The 19,448-nt window shown below is 44.6% G+C and overlaps 1 protein-coding gene across 3 annotated transcripts in view; it reads left to right on the top strand.

The window, feature by feature from the left end:
• The first annotated feature begins 16,775 nt into the window (after nt 1-16,775).
• Nucleotides 16,776-19,448, top strand: part of LOC124716191 (transcriptional coactivator YAP1) — a 355,960-nt gene continuing 353,287 nt past the window's right edge. For 2 of the 3 annotated variants that reach the window (XM_047243154.1, XM_047243153.1), the window contains exon 1: nt 16,776-17,464. In XM_047243154.1, coding sequence (XP_047099110.1) covers nt 16,929-17,464 — 536 coding nt within the window. In that variant the 5' untranslated portion in view covers nt 16,776-16,928. The remainder of the gene's footprint in view (nt 17,465-19,448) is intronic. The other variant, XM_047243155.1, reaches the window with a different exon arrangement.

The raw sequence follows: 19,448 nt of genomic DNA, 5'->3' as shown, positions 1-19,448 counted from the left end.
CAGAACGGCACAAAACGTGTTCTCAGTAAAAACGAATGCAGGAAATACAAATGCAGAGGGGGAATATGATCCAGTGGAAGAACATACAGGTTTCTATTGAACACAGGGGCGCATGTCAGTGGCCTCGAGAGATTTATTACTTAGGATGCAATAGGACCCACGACGTTATAGTTTCCATGTGGTTGGGGATAACTATGTATGACCACAAAGGTTGGTAATAGTGAATTTTCAGTTGGAGGCAACCAAGTTTAGCCAGTGTGTAGTAGTGGTGTCTCATATAAGTGAGGCCTACAACGTGATCCTGAGGTTAGACTTTCTGCATCAGCATCGTGCCATCATAGTAGCCAATCCAGTTAATCCGTGAGCAACGACATTAAGGCTTAATTCGCGAGACAGTGCATCGATTGGCACTGGGAAGTCGTTGTGGGTGAGGCTGACATAGTATAGTGGGACTTGTTACATGCAGAATCTCATTTAGTGGGACAAAGTGTTATTTAGTGAGACAAAGTGTTGCATGTGTACAGGAAAAGGACGGAGGCAAGGATGTACCCGTCAGTGTGAATAGTTTTGGCACTGAAGAGGTTAAGTTGTTCAGGTGAGCATTAGTGACTATGTTAGAGATCCCAGAAGAGGTATATTGCAACACAGAAGGTATGAGGTATGAACAGGCACAGTACGCTGCTAAGACTGCATTGTGTGAGAAGGTCTTCTTTATTGCGAAGACACTGTCAGTATAGAAAAACGCTGTTTGGTTTGATGAATGCACCAGAGTTTATTAGACGGAGTGTTGAAGGGATTAAATCCTTGTCAAAGTCTAGTGTATTTGGACAACATAATTGTTTTATCGGGTGATATAGAAGAGCATAAACACTGAATGAGAGAAAAGTTCAAGAGATTACAAGCTGCACATTTAACACTGAGTACTAAGAAATGTGCCGGCCGGTGTGGCCGTGCGGTTAAAGGCGCTTCAGTCTGGAACCGCGTGACCGCTACCGTCGCAGGTTCGAATCCTGCCTCGGGCATGGATGTGTGTGATGTCCTTAGGTTAGTTAGGTTTAAGTAGTTCTAAGTTCTAGGGGACTGATGACCACAGCAGTTAAGTCCCATAGTGCTCAGAGCCATTTGAACCATTTGAACTAAGAAATGTCACTTTACATTTGAAGAAGTGAATTAGTTGGGACATGTAATTAGTAACGATGGTGTGAGGACCAATCCGGAATTGACATACAGACTTTTCGAGACTTTCCAACATCAGGGGCAATCAAAGAATTACAGCTTTTCCTGGGCCTTACAAATTGCTATGAGATATTTGTGAGAGGATTTTCAGATATAATGCGACCCCTTATACGTTGCTGAAATTGACTATCAAATTTGTGTGGTCTGAGAGGTGTCAGAAAGCATTTGACGAGATAAAAGAAGAGTTGATATGAGTCCACTGTTGGTGTTTCCAGATTTTCAGAAGGAACTTATACTATCATGTGATGCAGCGAACCATGCTCGTGCTTGTGCTTCGAGCCAGGGGGTCAGTGGAAAAGGACATACTATTGCTTTTGCATCAAGACAACTGAATAGAGCTGAGAGAAGAAAGTCTAAAGCCATGACAGACCATGCTGCTTTGAAGTGGTTACAAGATTTGAAGGGCCCATCCAATAGAATGATGAGATAGGCATTAAAACTCAGTGAATTGAGTACAAACTAATCAGATGCACAATCACGTTCTATTTGGTCATGGAGGGTGCAGAGCAATGAATCGAGGAGTGGCAGAGAAGTACTGATGGAAAGGAAGAAAAAGTGAGTCAGTGATTACGTCAGGAATTGTGTGCAGAGTGTGCGATATACAGATCTGAGTCTAAAACGAGTAATGTTGCAGCGATTGCCAGAAGCTACAGAACCGTTTCGGATGATTGGGGTGGATGTGTTCATAGTGTCTAACCAAACTCCAGTGGGGAATCGTTGGTGCTGACCATAATACATCATTTCCCTCGTTATATTGAGATGGTGCTGATGCTGAACCAGCAGGCAGTCACAGATGTGCAAGCAGTGGTGAATAGATAAGTGTCAAAGTTTGAAGTGCCAGAGACAACAATAACGGGCCAGAGCACAAGCTTCATGTCGGACCTGATGAAGAAGTTATGTCGGCTGTTGAGGGTGAAGAAATTAATAACCAGTCCACTTCATCTTCAGGCAAACGGAAGGGCGGGCGTGTTCATTAAATGATCGTAAGGATGCTCGGTTATAATGTCAGCTTCCATCGTAATGGATGGGATACATACTAACCTTTTGTGGTGAAGTGTGCATAATACCAAAGTGCACGCTAGCACCAGCACCATTCTATGTGGTGTGTGATAAAAAGATGCCAGAGCCTTTCGGTTTGATTAAGCAGAGAGAGAGCAGTAATGGGGACTCACTCCAAGAGCTCATGAGAAGTATGAGAGAAGTTTGTAAAGGGTCCAAAAAGTGAACACCAAGGAGCTGTAGGGGCAAGAGGACCCAGTGAAGTGCATGGGAACCTTACCTCAGTACAAGGTGGGCCAGTGGGTGATGTTCAGTCCAAAAACTTGAAGGGAAACATCTTTGAGGTATAATACGAGGGCCCATGCCAACTTACTGATACCACGTCACCTGTGAATGTGAAGCTACAGTTACCAACAAGGTCAGTGATCACACGCAGGCTCTTATGACCATTCAAGCGTGCGGCAGAATTAATCCCAAGAGGAGTAACTGTATAACAAGTGAGAGAAGAAGACGCAGAAGTGTGTTCAATAGAAATGTGCATTAAGGGCACGAAGGTAGTTGATGTGTTTTGTGATGTTTAATTTTTGTGTAAGTTGTTAAAGTAGTATTGCGTAGGATCATACGTATGTGTTAGGGTAAGGATTATCTTTAGTTATTGTGTGACAGATGCTGGACGGAGACAGAAAACTTCTGGCGGGAGAAGAGATAGTAATGGTTCCTATCCTTAGATTGACATTCAGCGAAGCTAAGTAAGGAAGAGGTGTAGCGGTAGCGTCTTTGACTCATGACCGAAACGTCATCGGTCCCGCGTTCGATCCCTGCCACTTCTTAAATTTTGATAAATAATCAGCATTGGCGGCCGAAGACTTCCGGCATAAGAAGTCAGCCTCATTCTGCCAACGGCCTTGTCAAAGAGGGCGGAGGAGCGGATAGAGGTTCAGGGCACTCTTGTCACAGAGGTGGGAAATTGCCCCTAAAGGCGGAAGAATCAGCAATGATCAACGACATCAGGATGCAGAAGGCAATGGAAACCACTGCATTAAAGACACGTAACGTGTATCCACAGGACATGTGGCCTGTATTTGAAGAAGTGTCATGATGATCTCTCCATTGGCAAAAGATTCCGGAATAGTCCCCCATTCGGATCTCCGGGAGGGGACTGCCAAGGGGGAGGTTACCATGAGAAAAAGATTGAATAATCAACGAAAGGATAACGTTCTACGAGTCGGGGCGCGGAATGTCAGAAGCTTGAACGTGGTAGGGAAACTAGAAAATCTGGAAAGGGAAATGCAAAGTCTCAATCTAGATATAGTAGGGGTCAGTGAAGTGAAGTGGAAGGAAGACAAGGATTTCTGGTCAGATGAGTATCGGGTAATATCAACAGCAGCAGAAAATGGTATAACAGGTGTAGGATTCGTTATGAATAGCAAGGTAGGGCAGAGGGTGTGTTACTGTGAACAGTTCAGTGACTGGGTTGTTCTAATCAGAATCGACAGCAGACCAACACCGACAACGATAGTTCACGTATACATGCCGACGTCGCAAGCTGAAGATGAACAGACAGAGAAAGTCTATGAGAATATTGAAAGGGTAATGCAGTATGTAAAGGGGGACGAAAATCTAATAGCCATGGGCGACTGGAATGCAGTTGTAGGGGAAGGAGTAGAAGAAAAGGTTACAGGAGAATATGGGCTTGGGACAAGGAATGAAAGGGGAGAAAGACTAATTGAGTTCTGTAACAAGTTTCAGCTAGTAATAGCGAATACCCTGTTCAAGAATCACAAGAGGAGGAGGTATACTTGGAAAAGGCCGGGGGATACGGGAAGATTTCAGTTAGATTACATCATAGTCAGACAGAGATTCCGAAATCAGATACTGGATTGTAAGGCGTACCCAGGAGCAGATATAGACTCAGATCACAATATAGTAGTGATGAAGAGTAGGCTGAAGTTCAAGAGATTAGTCAGGAAGAATCAATACGCAAAGAAGTGGGATACGGAAGTACTAAGTTCTCTAACGCTATAGATACAGCAATAAGGAATAGCGCAGTAGGCAGTACAGTTAAAGAGGAATGGACATGTCTAAAAAGGGCCATCACAGAAGCTGGGAAGGAAAACATAGGTACAAAGAAGGTAGCTGCGAAGAAACCATGGGTAACAGAAGAAATACTTCAGTTGATTGATGAAAGGAGGAAGTACAAACATGTTCCGGGAAAATCAGGAATACAGAAATACAAGTCGCTGAGGAATGAAATAAATAGGAAGTGCAGGGAAGCTAAGACGAAATGGCTGCAGGAAATATGTGAAGACATCGAAAAAGATATGATTGTCGGAAGGACAGACTCAGCATACAGGAAAGTCAAAACAGCCTTTGGTGACATTAAAAGCAACGGTGGTAACATTAAGAATGCAACGGGAATTCCACTATTAAATGCAGAGGAGAGAGCAGATAGGTAGAAAAAATACATTGAAAGCCTCTATGAGGGTGAAGATTTGTCTGATGTGATAGAAGAAGAAACAGGAGTCGATTTAGAAGAGATAGGGGATCCAGTATTAGAATCGGAATTTAAAAGAGCTTTGGAGGACTTACGGTCAAATAAGGCAGAAGGGATGGATAACATTTCATCAGAATTTCTAAAATCATTGGGGCAAGTGGCAACAAAACTACTATTCACGTTGGTGTGTAGAATATATGAGTCTGGCGATATACCATCTGACTTTCAGAAAAGCATCATCCACACAATTCCGAAGACGGCAAGAGCTGACAAGTGCGAGAATTATCGCACAATCAGCTTAACAGCTCATGTATCGAAGCTGCTTACAAGAATAATATACAGAAGAATGGAAAAGAAAATTGAGAATGCGCTAGGTGACGATCAGTTTGGCTTTAGGAAAAGTAAAGGACGAGAGAGGCAATTCTGACGTTACGGCTAATAATGGAAGCAAGGCTAAAGAAAAATCAAGACACTTTCATAGGATTTGTCGACCTGGAAAAAGCGTTCGACAATATAAAATGGTGCAAGCTGTTCGAGATTCTGAAAAAAGTAGGGGTAAGCTATAGGGAGAGACGGGTCATATACAATATGTACAACAACCAAGATGGAATAATAAGGCTGGACGATCAAGAACGAAGTGCTCGTATTAAGAAGGGTGTAAGACAAGGCTGTAGCCTTTCGCCCCTACTCTTCAATCTGTACATCGAGGAAGCAATGATGGAAATAAAAGAAAGGTTCAGGAGTGGAATTAAAATACAAGGTGAAAGGATATCAATGATACGATTCGCTGATGACATTGCTATCCTGAGTGAAAGTGAAGAAGAATTAAATGATCTGCTGAACGGAATGAACAGTCTATTGAGTACACAGTATGGTGTGAGAGTAAATTGGAGAAAGACGAAGGAAATGAGAAGTAGTAGAAATGAGAACAGCGAGAAACTTAACATCAGGATTGATGGTCACGAAGTCAATGAAGTTAAGGAATTCTGCTACCTAGGCAGTAAAATAACCAATGATGGACGGAGCAAGGAGGACATCAAAAGCAGACTCGCTATGGCAAAATAGGCATTTCTGGCCAAGAGAAGTCTACTACTATCAAATACCGGCCTTAATTTGAGGAAGAAATTTCTGAGGATGTACGTCTGAAGTACAGCATTGTATGGTAGTGAAACATGGACTGTGGGAAAACCGGAACAGAAGAGAATCGAAGCATTTGAGATGTGGTGCTATAGACGAATGTTGAAAATTAGGTGGACTGATAAGGTAAGGAATGAGGAGATTCTACGCAGAATCGGAGAGGAACGGAATATGTGGAAAACACTGATAAGGAGAAGGGACAGGATGATAGGACATCTGCTAAGACATGAGGGAATGACTTCTATGGTACTAGAGAGAGCTGTAGAGGGCAAAAACTGTAGAGGAAGACAGAGGTTGGAATACGTCAAGCAAATAATTGAGGACGTAGGTTGCAAGTGCTACTCTGAGATGAAGAGGTTAGCACAGGAAAGGAATTCGTGGCGGGACGCATCAAACCAGTCAGTAGACTGATGACCAAAAAAAAAAAAGAAGGAAGGATGCCAGTCTTGGCGACGCAGTGCCTCTTCGCCCGTGATCGTGATGCGGTAAGGGCGCTGCGAGATCATCACCTGGAACGAGGAGTTTGGTTTTCCAGGCAGCAGGACGTGGTAATGTCTTCGCACAGTTTTGTGTTAACTTTGGTATTTAATGTATGGGAACTACGAAACGAAATAATGGGATTTACAGAGGTATTCTCAGGTTTAAATCAGTTAGTAAGAAGATGTAGAGTATTTAGGGAGGTGTCAGAGGACCACAAGAAGTTACAGGTATTGTATGGGCGACTGAAGGAACAAATGTAAGGAGTAGTAGCGGTGTGGACACGAGAATTCTGGAGGAGAAAGAGAGGATAGATAGATACTAGAGAAAGGATACTCAAGACAATATTTGTGGCAGTGAGTGATAAGGACGTGAGGGAGCTAAATAGAACAGCGGAAGCCGCGAGACTTAACTTAAGGGGATAGAGCGGTTGTTGTGGTGTCACCGCCAGACACCACACTTGCTAGGTGGTAGCTTAAATCGGCCGCGGTCCATTTAGTACATGTCGGACCCGCGTGTCGCCACTGTGTGATCGCAGACCGAGCGCCACCACAAGGCAGGTCTCGAGATACGATAGAGCACTCGCCCCAGTTGTACGGACGACATTGCTAGCGACAATACGGACGAAGCCTTCCTCTCATTTGCCGAGAGACAGTTAGAATAGCCTTCTGCTAAGTCCATGGCTACGACCTAGCAAGGCGCCATTAGCCTTACCTAGTTTGAGAGTTATCGTATAAATGTCTCAAGAAGAACGTTGTAAACCAACAAAGAATAAAGTTAAGTATATTCCAAAGCTACGTATTGTCTTTATAGCAGTCATAACGTATCTTGTTCCAGACTAGACGCCAGTCGGCGTGTGTGTACGCGTGCCTTTCGGCTCCCTTCTCAGTGTGGCGTAGCAAGCTTGTTACGCCACAACAGTTGTGGAGTGGCATTCCATACAGATTGCAAGTTTGGAGAGCGGTGTACTGAGCAACACACGCATGGCTTGACAGCTAACGAGGTAAGTAATGAATAAAGCCAGGACATTAGCTAGCATTCTAAACCGGGATTTAGAGGCAGTTGAAGCACCAACGGGAAGTGTTGGACGCGAGAATAAGCCTAAAGCGATTTTTGCAGTCCCAGAGGGATAGTGTCTGGGACGCAAGAGTGGAGGTAACGAGCTTGCAGGAAGCCATTCACCAGGAACTGCATGGGCAATTGAGTCCTATTGTCACGCAAACAGTATCTGAAGCGACTGAGAAAGACGTGGAAAGGGTTACCATGGGAACTACATTTAAACCTGCGCTTATATTATTATGGAGCAACTGTGAAGGTGAGAATGGATAATGAACGGTTGTACGTGTCCGTGAAAGTAACAGTGGCAGATAAACAAGCCCTGTTCAGATGTTACCCAGTACACACCTGTGTAATAAGGTTAGAAATAGTAGAAAAGTTTGTGCAGATAAATGAAAGTGGTATGTTACTAAGAGCACAAGACGGGGATCGGAATGCTGTAATGACCGAAAAAGAACAACAGCAATGTCCAAGTAGGATCGTCACCTTCTGTCCTATTCGCGAGATCCGGGTCGGAGGAAATGGATACACCATGCAGTAGTTCAGGGGCAACACCGAAAGGAGATGATGGAACCAAAGTCATACTTTCAGCGAATGGATCAACACTGGGTATACTCAGCGTACGACGATGCGAGTTGTTATAATAATAATGCAAGCTCATGGGAGCGAGACACATGGAACCAAGAGGCAGTGAGTTGTTAGTTGACGGTACCACGGAACCACGTGTGGTGTTACGGGGCCAACGTTTCATTTACCACCTACAATTATGGAAGTTACTCACTTGAACATAACACAAACGCAGCTGTATTGGCTGGACGACCCATGGAGATGTTTCCTAAACGATTTGTTACCCTCCTAAATGATACCTGGGAACCAATTCTAATTTATTCTCTGAATGAGATGATAGCTGCTCAGGAGTGGCGAAACATGCATAGCAACTGATGCAGCACGTTGAACAGTATCAGGGCAGTAGACGTGCGGTTTTGCAATTCATGCGCCATAATGACTCTCATTTTGTTTTGCATCGCTTTTATTTACTTGAAGTGGAGAGATGATCAGCAACCCGATCCATGGGTAATCCAGATCCCAGTAGACCGGATCCTCCAAGAGTGAAATTGCCAATATTTTGTGAAACAGACATTTTTTTTAGACCTAAGAAATATTAGAAGCATGGAGAAAGTCGTGTAATGAGCAAATATGTGCTGTGGGCACAGATACAGAGAGCAATGGACGTGCTGAAGTAGTTACAAGGAAGTTTCCGTAAATTTTAATGTAGGATCTACAAGAAATGTATAATATTTAAGATTGACAGCGTATTATTCTTGGGAATGAGTCACTTGTTTCGTAATTCGATGGTAGAAGTAGTTCACGTTCGGCAACCGTTCCTGAAAAAGATGCAGAGGGCCCGGTCTTTCCGTGGAGGGGGACAGGGCACAATGTAGTGCCACTAACTAGACATAGACGAAATTTGTAAGTAGCAGCCCCGGAGTGTTGCGTTAGCTACTGCTAGCTGGTAAGCACAATGTGGCGACATGTATCTTATAGCAACACGTACGCAAAAGGACTGAGAGGCGGGCTAACCGTGCTAATAGCTGGATAGGGCAGTACCGTGTCAACGCACCAGGGCTAGAACTGTGTTATGAGCTAGGTGACTGGGATAAGGTAAGGCAACAAATGCGCCCCAGAGCAGTATAAATAACAGTCAATTTTGTTACGAGGCATTCGAAGGCCACGGCGCCAGGGTTGCGCTAGACGACGAGACGACTGGGTGCCGTCAGTGGTAACCATGGGTTCGAGACCAGAATGGTGAAGCAGCCTCTCGGGCTCACTCTGGGAGACGTGGTGCCACAGCGCAGCGGACCTGTTGTCTACGCCAGCTGCTGCTAGACTCCTGCCAGGAGGAAGCAGGTCGTGCCTCGTACCCAACAGTCATACCTCGTCATCTTCGGAGTCGTGAGCCACACCCGAGTCGTCTGGGCACGGGCGTCTAATATAGGAGGGTGGATAGAGTAAAAACAATGAGCACGCCGCTGACGCTCAGGTCTGACGTCAGCTTGCTGGGTGCCGATGCAAGTATGGTCCAGTTGAGTCGGAGGCCAGGCCCGCGCTGACCGTCGCCGTCTGCTGTGTCATTGTGGGGCATGTCCGCCTCTCATTGACGATGGAGAAATGTATTGTCTGTCACTGTGATCACCGGCCCAGAGCTCAGCCCCAACCTCGACCAGCCAGGCCCCAACACCCTACAGCGTTCCTCTTTATCCCCTCCTCACCCTCTGTCAGTCTCCTTCCCCACCCACCACCCCACCCCCACCCGCTATCCTCTGTCCATCTGCTCTTCACTCCCTCTCTACCGTCTCCTCATCCTCTCTCTCTCTATCCATCTCCGCCTCCCCTCCCTCTCTCTGTCCACCACCACCTCCTCCTCCTCTTCCTCCTCCTCCTCTTCCTCCTCCTCCTCCGCCTGTGCCTCCTCCTCTCTGTCCATCCCTCTCTTTCTGACCATCTCCCCCTCCCCTTTCTCCCTGTCCAGCTCCTCCTCTACATCTACATCTATACCCATACTCCGCATGCCACCTGACGATGTGTGGCGGAGGGTACCTTGAGTACCTCCATCGCTTCTCCCTTCTATTTCAGTCTCGTACTGTTCGTGGAAAGAAAGATTGTCAGTATGCCTCTGTGTGGGCACTAATCTCTCTGATTTTATCCTCATGGTGTCTCCGCGAGATATACGTAGGAGGGAGCAATTTGCTTGTCTTCTCGGTGAAGGTATGTTCTCGAAACTTCAACAAAAGCCCGTACCGAGCTACTGAGCGTCTTTCGCGATTACTAAATGATCCTGTAACGAAGCGCGCTGCTCTCCATTGGATCTTCTCTATCTCTTCTACCAACCCTGTCTGGTACGGATCCCACACTGCTGAGCAGTATTCAAGCAGTGGGCGAACAAGCGTACTGTAACCTACTTCCTTTGTTTTCGGATTGCATTTCCTTAGGATTCTTCCAATGAATCTCAGTCTGGCATCTGCTTTACCCACGATTAATTTTGTATGGTCATTCCATTTTAAATCACTCCTAATGCCTACTCCCAGATAATTTATGGAATTAACTGCTTCCAGTTGCTGACCTGCTATACTGTAGCTAAATGATAAAGGATCTTTCTTTCTATGTATTCGTAGCACATTATACTTGTCTACATTGAGATTCAATTGCCATTCCCTGCATCATGCGTCAATTCGTTGCAGGTCCTCCTGCATTTCAGTACAATTTTTCATTGTTACAACCTCTCGATGTACTACAGCATCATCCGCAAAAAGCCTCAGTGAACTTCCGATGTTATCCACAAGGTCATTTGTATATATTGTGAACAGCAACGGTCCTACGACACTCCCCTGCGGCACACCTGAAATCGCTCTTACTTTGGAAGACTTCTCTCCATTGATGCTGCGTCCTGTTATCTAACCCTCCTCCTTTCTCTGTCCATCTCCTCCTCTCATCCGTCGATATCCTTCTTCCCTCTTTAACTGCATATCTCCTGTATGTGACAAAATCCCCTGAACTACGAGCTGTACAGATTTATAATTTTGGAGCTGTATTCAGTGCTATATGTGGATACTATCTGCAAAAAAATGGTGCTAACAGACTTTCTAGTAAAGAAGAAGTAAATTAGAACGTCATGCATGATGCCGCAGGATTGCTGCATGAACAGAGAAATGTAGTAAGTGATGAAGTTTTCTTTCTTTCATTATTTTGTGTGTGTGTGTGTGTGTGTGTGTGGGTGGGTGGGTGGGTGGGTGGGTGGGTGTGGGTGTGGGTGTGTGTGTGTGGGTGGGTGAGTGGGTGGGTGGGTGGGTGAGGGTGGGTGGGTGGGTGTGTGTGTGTGGGTGTGTGTGTGTGTGTGTGTGTGGGTGGGTGAGTGGGTGGTTGGGTGGGTGAGGGTGGGTGGGTGAGGGTGGGTGGGTGGATGCGGGTGGGGGCGTTGTTAGTGAGTAAAAGTTTTGAAAGGGTTTGAAATTATGTGTTAACTTCGTTGCAAGCCATTAAATGCTCTCGTTATCTAATACTGGATAAATATAGTCGGGGTATTTGCGCACGATTAGTTACACTTCTATTTCACGCTCACCCCACCCCCTTACCCCCACGGCCTGCTTTAAAGATAGTAAGAGGTATGTTTACCAAGGTGGGTTGAATCTGATCCATACATACACACACATACATACCTTTTTTGTAATATGTAGGGAATTACTTGCTGTATTTCATGGTGAACGAATATTACACTTAGTAACAACATCGTGTCAAGCGTACTATGTCAGAAGGTAACAGATCTATAAATCCTCTAGTTTCCGCTTCGCTGATAGCTCTTATAAATTATCTTAACATCTAGAAACAAAACTGTGGAAGTTGTTTTCTCAAAGGTTCTACATGTATTTTGGGGTGCTTAATCCGAATTCCATGTTTTCTGCCTTCTAGAAAGTCGCCTTCACAACGAAAAATGTAGAAAAAATATCAAATTTTCGCACTTTCTTCATTTTACCTCAAATTTTCGCACTTTTTTGAGTTCTTTGCTTATATCTCAGAACACTATGCGTTTTTCGAAGTGGCCATTCTATACAAAAGTAAAGTATACAAAATTTCCTACAAAATGCGCTATTCAGGTCTGATTTTCTGACGAGCCTTAGCGGAGCACGCTGAAAAGCAGCCATTTTTTGGCCCTTCTGTGAAAACGTCAAAAACACCCACTCCCAGACGCTGCAGCTCGAGAAATATACATGATGTCAACGATAACCTTTACAACATCTGCAAGGACATTAAATTTACAACAAGAGACATCTGTAACATTTGATTTTCTCAAACGAATGGAGGGATCAAAACGGAAATTACGAAAAATGCCTTCTGCGCCCTGCAGCCCAACGATTACTCCCACCTGCCTATCTCTCATCGGCGCTGTACTTTCAGTGTATTACCCTTAAAAAAGGTTGTTTTGAATGAACTAAGGGGAAAACATTTTTTATGAAAATAATAAGAAATTATATTTACAACATATTAGGTTTATAACAATAAACAGAAAGACGAACATGAAAACTGTATGTAATAATGCCTATGTGTTAAGAAATGAGGGAATGTCGAACCCAGGAATGGGTTGTCATATCGAAACGACTCCCTATCTGTAAAAGAAGGAAGGCATTTAGCGACAGAATATGGACACAAAAGACAGATACATGAGCTATCGATGAATGAAGAATCATCAGTACTGATGTCATGAGGGGAGTTCTTTTACTACTCTCCGTTTGGTTGTTGGTGACCCAGCAATGTTTCTCGGGCACTAAAAGATCCAGGTGATGATTCTTGGACAATAGAAGGTCCAGGACAAGCGTCAGGAGCTGTGATAGATCTCGACTCAATGAGTTGTTGCTATTCTTCAACTGAAAAGTTATTGTAGTTGAATGATTAATGTTACGATAGGGATAAACTGATTAGTGAAGATGCATAAAGTTGCATACTACAAGAATTAATACTTTTTGCAACCAGCTGCTTCAGATATTGGTACTGCAAGGGACTCGTCCAGGTCGTCTTTTATATCAAAATTGTCGTCGATGTTGGAATACGAATATTCAACATTCTGGCACAGCTTCGAGCAGTACACTCCTGCTCGCCTATACCCACAACGATCTACACAGTCTGAGTTGCATTTTCTAGATATAAGCTGAAGAAGTCTCTCGGGATCCGAGGGTTTCAATGCGGTAATGAAATACGACTCTTCCTCTGCCAACTTCCACTGCACGGCTCCGGAGTAGTAGAGTAAATGTGACTGATTTGGGGGGGGGGGGGGGGGGGACTGTTTGTTGCTCGGATTCATTCGGTCGAGTCGGCATACCTTGCGACTCATATATCCATTACGTATGAAGTAAGTACTTTCAATATGTGCCATTTCTGTTCGATGGGTCCTCGGACGGACAGAAGACTATAAAGTCCATGGTGCGCTTGACGAGGTCGACCAAAAAGCAGTCCATAGAGATACAATTTAGCAGCACCCTATGACACCAACAGTTTCACAAGCAAATTTTCTACCTAATGCGAAAAACAGAGATACACTAATACCAGGCTGAAGACAAGATGCAGTGAAAGTGGAGTCGCATCAAAGCAGGCAGCTAATGGAGCAAACACACTGATAGTGAGGACGGCAAAACCCTGGCTCTAGCTCAAAGAGTGGGGGAAGATGTGAACTTCTAATCACAGTGATGGGCCTTGAAACTCTCTCAAACGTATGTTTCCTCAAACAGGGAGAGGTACAGGCCCTCGGCTCTTCTACGAACCGGGAACTGCAGTGCAGAAGATGCCCACCACATGCTCTCCTTTCGCAGAATGAGTGATTGCGACTCCACGTCAGCCTTATTCAACCAAGGCAAGGTTAAATTTCTCAAAAATTCTGGATTTCGAATCATACATTACTAAATTCACTGATCCTTCAGCCGAACTAAAGGCATTAACAGCTTCAACCGAGAAAATTCTGACTACCTTTTATCGTGCTAACCATCGAACCACAACTCTCGACGGGCTGTGGTATAGGCAATACGCGACACCAGCCCACAAGCCATCAGCAAACACGGCTCCCATACTCTCACTGAAGATGCAGCTCAGCAACCTATATTCAGCGTTTTTCCATCAGGTGCAGCAGTGTATCGGAAATTACTTGGGTCCAGAACTGTGAGAATAGAAAGTGGCAAAAAATGGATTGACTAACACAAGCATACTGGAACCCCTCCCGGCCTTCTAGAGGCTTCTTCAGCTTATATCTACAAATGCAGGGCAGCTTGCAAAGGTCGGTGTAGGTCTAGACGTAGAGGAGTGTTCTGCGAGAAACTTTGCCAGCAGTGTGAGGGATTGCACATCAATATCGACGACCGTTTTGGTACAGAAGACGTAGACGACCTGGACGAACCCCTTGTAGTGTCACTGCCTGAAGCAGCTGAGGCGGCATAAGGTTTTAATTCATGTAATATTTTGCAGTATTATGCATCTTTACTAATCGTAACATTAACAATTAAGTTAGATTTTTTTTTCATTTGAAGAACAGCGACAACCCACTGTTCAGTCTGGACCTTCCACAGCACCAGGAGCTTTGTGTGGACCTTACGCTCTCCAAGACCCCTCACCTGGACGTTCTAGAGCCCAAGAAATATTGCCTAGGACACTAACAGCCGAACGGAGATGACCAAAAAACTATGCACATGACATCGGTACAGGTATTTCTTTATACATCGATAGTTCACTTATTTGCCTTTTCTATCCATTTTCTAAAAGCTTTCTGTCTTTTGCTGATGGAGAACCTTCTGGAAGTGATGACCCAATCCTATGCATGGCATTCACTCGTTTCATTTCTCATGTGTATTGCTACATCGATTTCATATTCATCTTCCCGTTCAGTGTCATGAACCTAATATGTTGTAAATATAACTTGTTAATGTTTCCATCAAAGATGCTTTCCCGTCAATTCATTCAAAAAAGTCACATTTAGGTATAATACACCAGAAGTATAGCGCCGATAACAGGTAGGCAGGTGGAAGGTGTTGTTCGGCTGTAGGGCGCTGAAGACATTTTTCGTAGTTTTCGCTGTACTCCCTCCGACTGTTTGAGAAAAGTGAATGGTACAGATGTCTCTTGTAGGAAATTTAATGTACTTTCAAGTGTTGTAGGGGTTATCGTTGATAACAAGTGTATTTTCGAGTTGTAGACGGTGGGAGTGGACGTTTTTGATATTTTTGTAGAATATAAATGACTGCTTTCCAGCGCGCTATAATGTCGTTACCGCTCTTTAAAAATGAAACTTGACTTGTGAATTTTGTAGTAAATTTTGTCTACTTTCATTTTATATAGAAGCAAAGTTTTTCGAGACACAAGCGAATAACTGAAGAAATTTTGAAGTTTTTTGTGTTTTTCGTTGTGAAGCCAGCCTCCTGGAAGGCATCACACATGAAATTCAGGAATCGGCACCCTAAAAAACACACAGAACCGATGAGAAAAATACTTCCGCAATTTTGTTACGAAAACGGCTGTTTTGAACACCAGTTGAGTGGACTACTAGTCTGACATCAACAGTTTCCTGAAGGAAGGTAACTGGTTCCTGTTACATGTCGCTTAGTTTATCTCCATCGAATTTCTTAGCTTTTCGTATAGAAGCTCCGTAGGCGAGGATCGTAAGTAAAGTGACACTGATCAAAATACAAGGTGGTTAAAAGTGCACACTAATTTTTTCTAAAATGTTCATCACATTACACAAATATTGACAGACTGATAGATCAATAGATTACATAAATGTCCATAATCCTGTTCTCCTTTAAACAGCATGGGAATCTTCCAAACATTAGTATCGTTTTTTCGTCTGCTTTCTGGACAACTTTTTCATACTGCCAGACCCTGCAGACGTTCTTTTCTTCAACGACAAGAGATTATTTTATTCTTTGGTGAACGTTTCATTACATCGTTCCCGAACTGCTACCTTTAAGACGAATCAGTAGCGCACCTTATCAATCCTTGTAGGAAATCCTTTCGTTCGTCAAGAGAGATAATGGCTCTGAGCACTATGGGACTTAACTCCTGAGGTCATCAGTCACCTAGAACTTAGGCTACTTAAACCTAACTAACCTAAGGACATTACACACATCCATGCCCGTGGAGAGAGATAATATTGTGAGAGGGTGCATCTGTTGCTTTCGAATATTTCTACTGAAGTTTTCCAATTCTGAACGTTTATTGAGTAAATGCCCAATATTTATCGATCTTTTATTATCAAGGTTTTCTTGGCTAGCTAACACAGCACTTGTTCCTATGCGAAACCGTGTTCTTGTCGTAATATATAGCAATCCGTGTCTCTGAAAGAAAGTACACAAAGCGTCAACATGGGTATAAACGTAACTCATTATCAGTGTAACTTTTACACGTCCGTAAAATAGCAGCGTGACCCGTAAAAGTATCCATGATTAAGGGAAATAATGAAACAGGTGCAGAAACAAACTAAATAATATTAAAAGCAAAGGTATTCTGGTGAGGAAACTTTCGTGGTACCTGATGATTTCTTGTTAAATTTCTTTGTGGTCTGAGCAATGCTTCGCAAGCTGATTTAATATTTCGCATGGCCTACACGGCTCCAGTACGTCTTCTGCTGCCAGTACTACGTAAGCAGGCGTCGTCAGCGGAGACAGCTAACCAGAGAGGGCGCTGGCGCGGGTGCGCGGGCGGCGCAGTTCGCCCGGCCGCCGCGTAGCGGCGCCACCGGCGGCGAACTACATTCCTCCGGCGGCGGAGGCAGACGGTAGCGGGAAGGAAGGCTGGCTGGCATTCCTGCGCGCCTTGCTGCTCGCCCGCCGACAGTCGGCCGAGCGCAGTGCTACGGTGTGGTGTGGTGTGTATGTGTTCGGGAGCAGGGGCGGTGGGGGTTCGATTTTTTTTTTTTTTTTTAATTGCTTTTGTCGCGACTCTCGCCTCCGCTCCCGTAGCGGCTCCTATCCGTAACTTGGCTTTCGACGGGTAGCCGAAAATGGCTCAGAACATTAATCAGGACGTGGACCAACATAAAAGCAATTTGGTAGTGCGGATAGACCAAGACTCGGACTCCGACTTGCAAGCTCTTTTCGACAGCGTGCTCCGACCGGACAAGAAGCGACCGCTGCAGGTGCCGCTGCGTATGCGCAAGCTGCCAGATTCGTTTTTCACACCCCCTTCCACGGGCTCGAAGTCGCCCTCAGTGTCGTCCATCTCACACAGTCGCGACAATTCCGCGGACTCTGCATTCGGGACGGCGTCGGTGGCCGCCGGCCCCACGAGCGGCGGCAGCGGCGGAGGCAACGGCGCCTCGGGGGCGGCCGGAGGCCTGCAAGTGAACCACCCGCGTGCGCACAGCTCGCCCGCGTCGCTGCAGCAGACGTACGCCTCGGCCCAGCAACAGCAGCAGCAACAACAACACCAGCACCTGAAGCAGCGCAGCTACGACATGACGCCCGTGGACGAGTTGGGCCCGCTGCCGCCGGGCTGGGAGCAGGCGCGCACGCCCGAGGGCCAGGTCTACTACCTCAAGTAAGTGGCAGCAGCTGCCATGGCGCACTGTGCCTGCGTGCGTGCCACCTGCGCCCTTCACAGCCGTCCCCTCCTGCCGTGGTGGTTCATCCACCTTGCGCGGTGCGCACCGACAAGTGCCTCCCGGCCCTGGCGTGCTGATCCACAACAGTGCAGCTCTGACGTACACACTCGACGGAATACAATAAATTGATCATCTTATTCAGTGGATTTCTCATTTTTTGCGTGAGCTGGTTCTGGAATTTGGTGGCTATAAACACTGCGGCACATCAATACGCTTTATTATAATTGTTTATGTTGATGGTCTCATTCACTATTTTGAAATCGGTGAACAATTCTATTCATCATGTAATTTTCCGTTCTCAGCAGTTAGGGTTTAGAGTCGATGTGGTCATTTATAAGGTAATACCCCAAAGAAATTCAGTGCAAAACGTGTCGTCAGACAGAAAGTATCTAGTATGTCTCGTAACACAAATTAACGTACCAATTGCAGAAAGAGAAGAAACTGTCACGCTAGGCAACTGGATTCTGCTATGAATTACATAATGTTATGGCCTGACATTGGCTGCAACAAAGGATTTATGTCAAATGAGCATCACTTGCACAACACCCCCTCCACCCCACCCCCACCCGAATAATACTCTGCCGCACCCATGTACCTCATCCGATCATTATTTCTTATTCAAGTTTGATACAGGTAAACCCAACTATCGGTTAGTTTGATTCATGTCTAATGTATGTCAAATGTCATCTCTGTTGCTTTTCTTTTTCACTCTATTCTTTATTGGCTCTGGCAACTCATCTAGGTGCAACTTTATTTACCGAACTAAAATTCATGATAATATGAGCTTCCAGTGCCCTTCACATTCTCATGTTATATTACATTTCTGTAGTTTAACTCGTGAGATAAGATGACCGGCGTTACTGCTTCCTCTGGGCTGATTATGAAGTGTTTGACCCTCATAGAGATGGATTTCCTTTTCGTGTAATAAAGTCTCTGAGCACTCTATGTAGAGCGCGTTTTTCACACATTATGAAACAATTTGGTTTATTAGTTAATCGTCTGAACTATCATGGCACTCGCCTTACCTACAGGGTTTTAATGCATTTCAGTTTCCGCTGCGTAGGACGTTAGATTTCTCATTAATTATCTTGATTAAATTCCTTCTAGATTTCCTGAAACACAATTCGCAGGATCGGATATAATTCCTTGAATTCCAGATCCAGCTACTTACTATGACGATAAAGGTAACCTTAGGACTGATGACAGCTTGCCCGAGTCTGACATTTATTCAGTAACACACAAGATTAAAAGAACAAAGTCAGTAATTTTGTATCTGTAATCCTACAGTGGAGTACGAACAAAAGATTCTTCTGCTGGCAGTGGAGTCACATTTCACTTTTCGGATTTAAGAAAAAGCTTTCTAGTTTTCTGTTAGATGTGGGCAGGCCTCTCTATGCTGGTATTCTCAGATGGCACTGCCCTCGTGCTCAATGCCACGTCGTGGCAGGTGCTGATCCAAAGTCTGCTTACCATTGTTTCCACAGTTCAACCAACAAATGTATAAATATCTTTGCATGAGGAGAAACCACAGCTATGATGATAAATTTCAGTTGAAAACGACACCGGGTGCGTCAGAATGACTTGTTGATCACGACTACTATCATGACAGGTAACAAACTGTTGACCTAAAGAACATACACCAACTATAATTAGAACTATCATGAAACCGAACTGATAAAACTCTGACTCACATGTGAGATACACGGACCCTTCAATATGTGTTGTGTACACTGCGTATATTCTTATCTCTCTTGGCAGTATTTCGCCGCTTGATTCTGTATGAATCTGTTTCGTCCTTCGCAACTTCCGTCATTACTGGAGTAAATTTATTCATTACTTTTGTCATATGGTCTACTTATTTGTTGCTTCTACAGTCTCCATATTGCCAGGCTAATAAAATGTGCATGTCTCCGACCGAGA

Source organism: Schistocerca piceifrons, chromosome 1 (assembly GCF_021461385.2).
Source record: "Schistocerca piceifrons isolate TAMUIC-IGC-003096 chromosome 1, iqSchPice1.1, whole genome shotgun sequence".
Classification (NCBI taxonomy): Eukaryota; Metazoa; Arthropoda; class Insecta; order Orthoptera; family Acrididae; genus Schistocerca; species Schistocerca piceifrons.
Note: the sequence above shows the minus strand (reverse complement) of the source record. Positions and strands in the feature narration are given on the sequence as shown.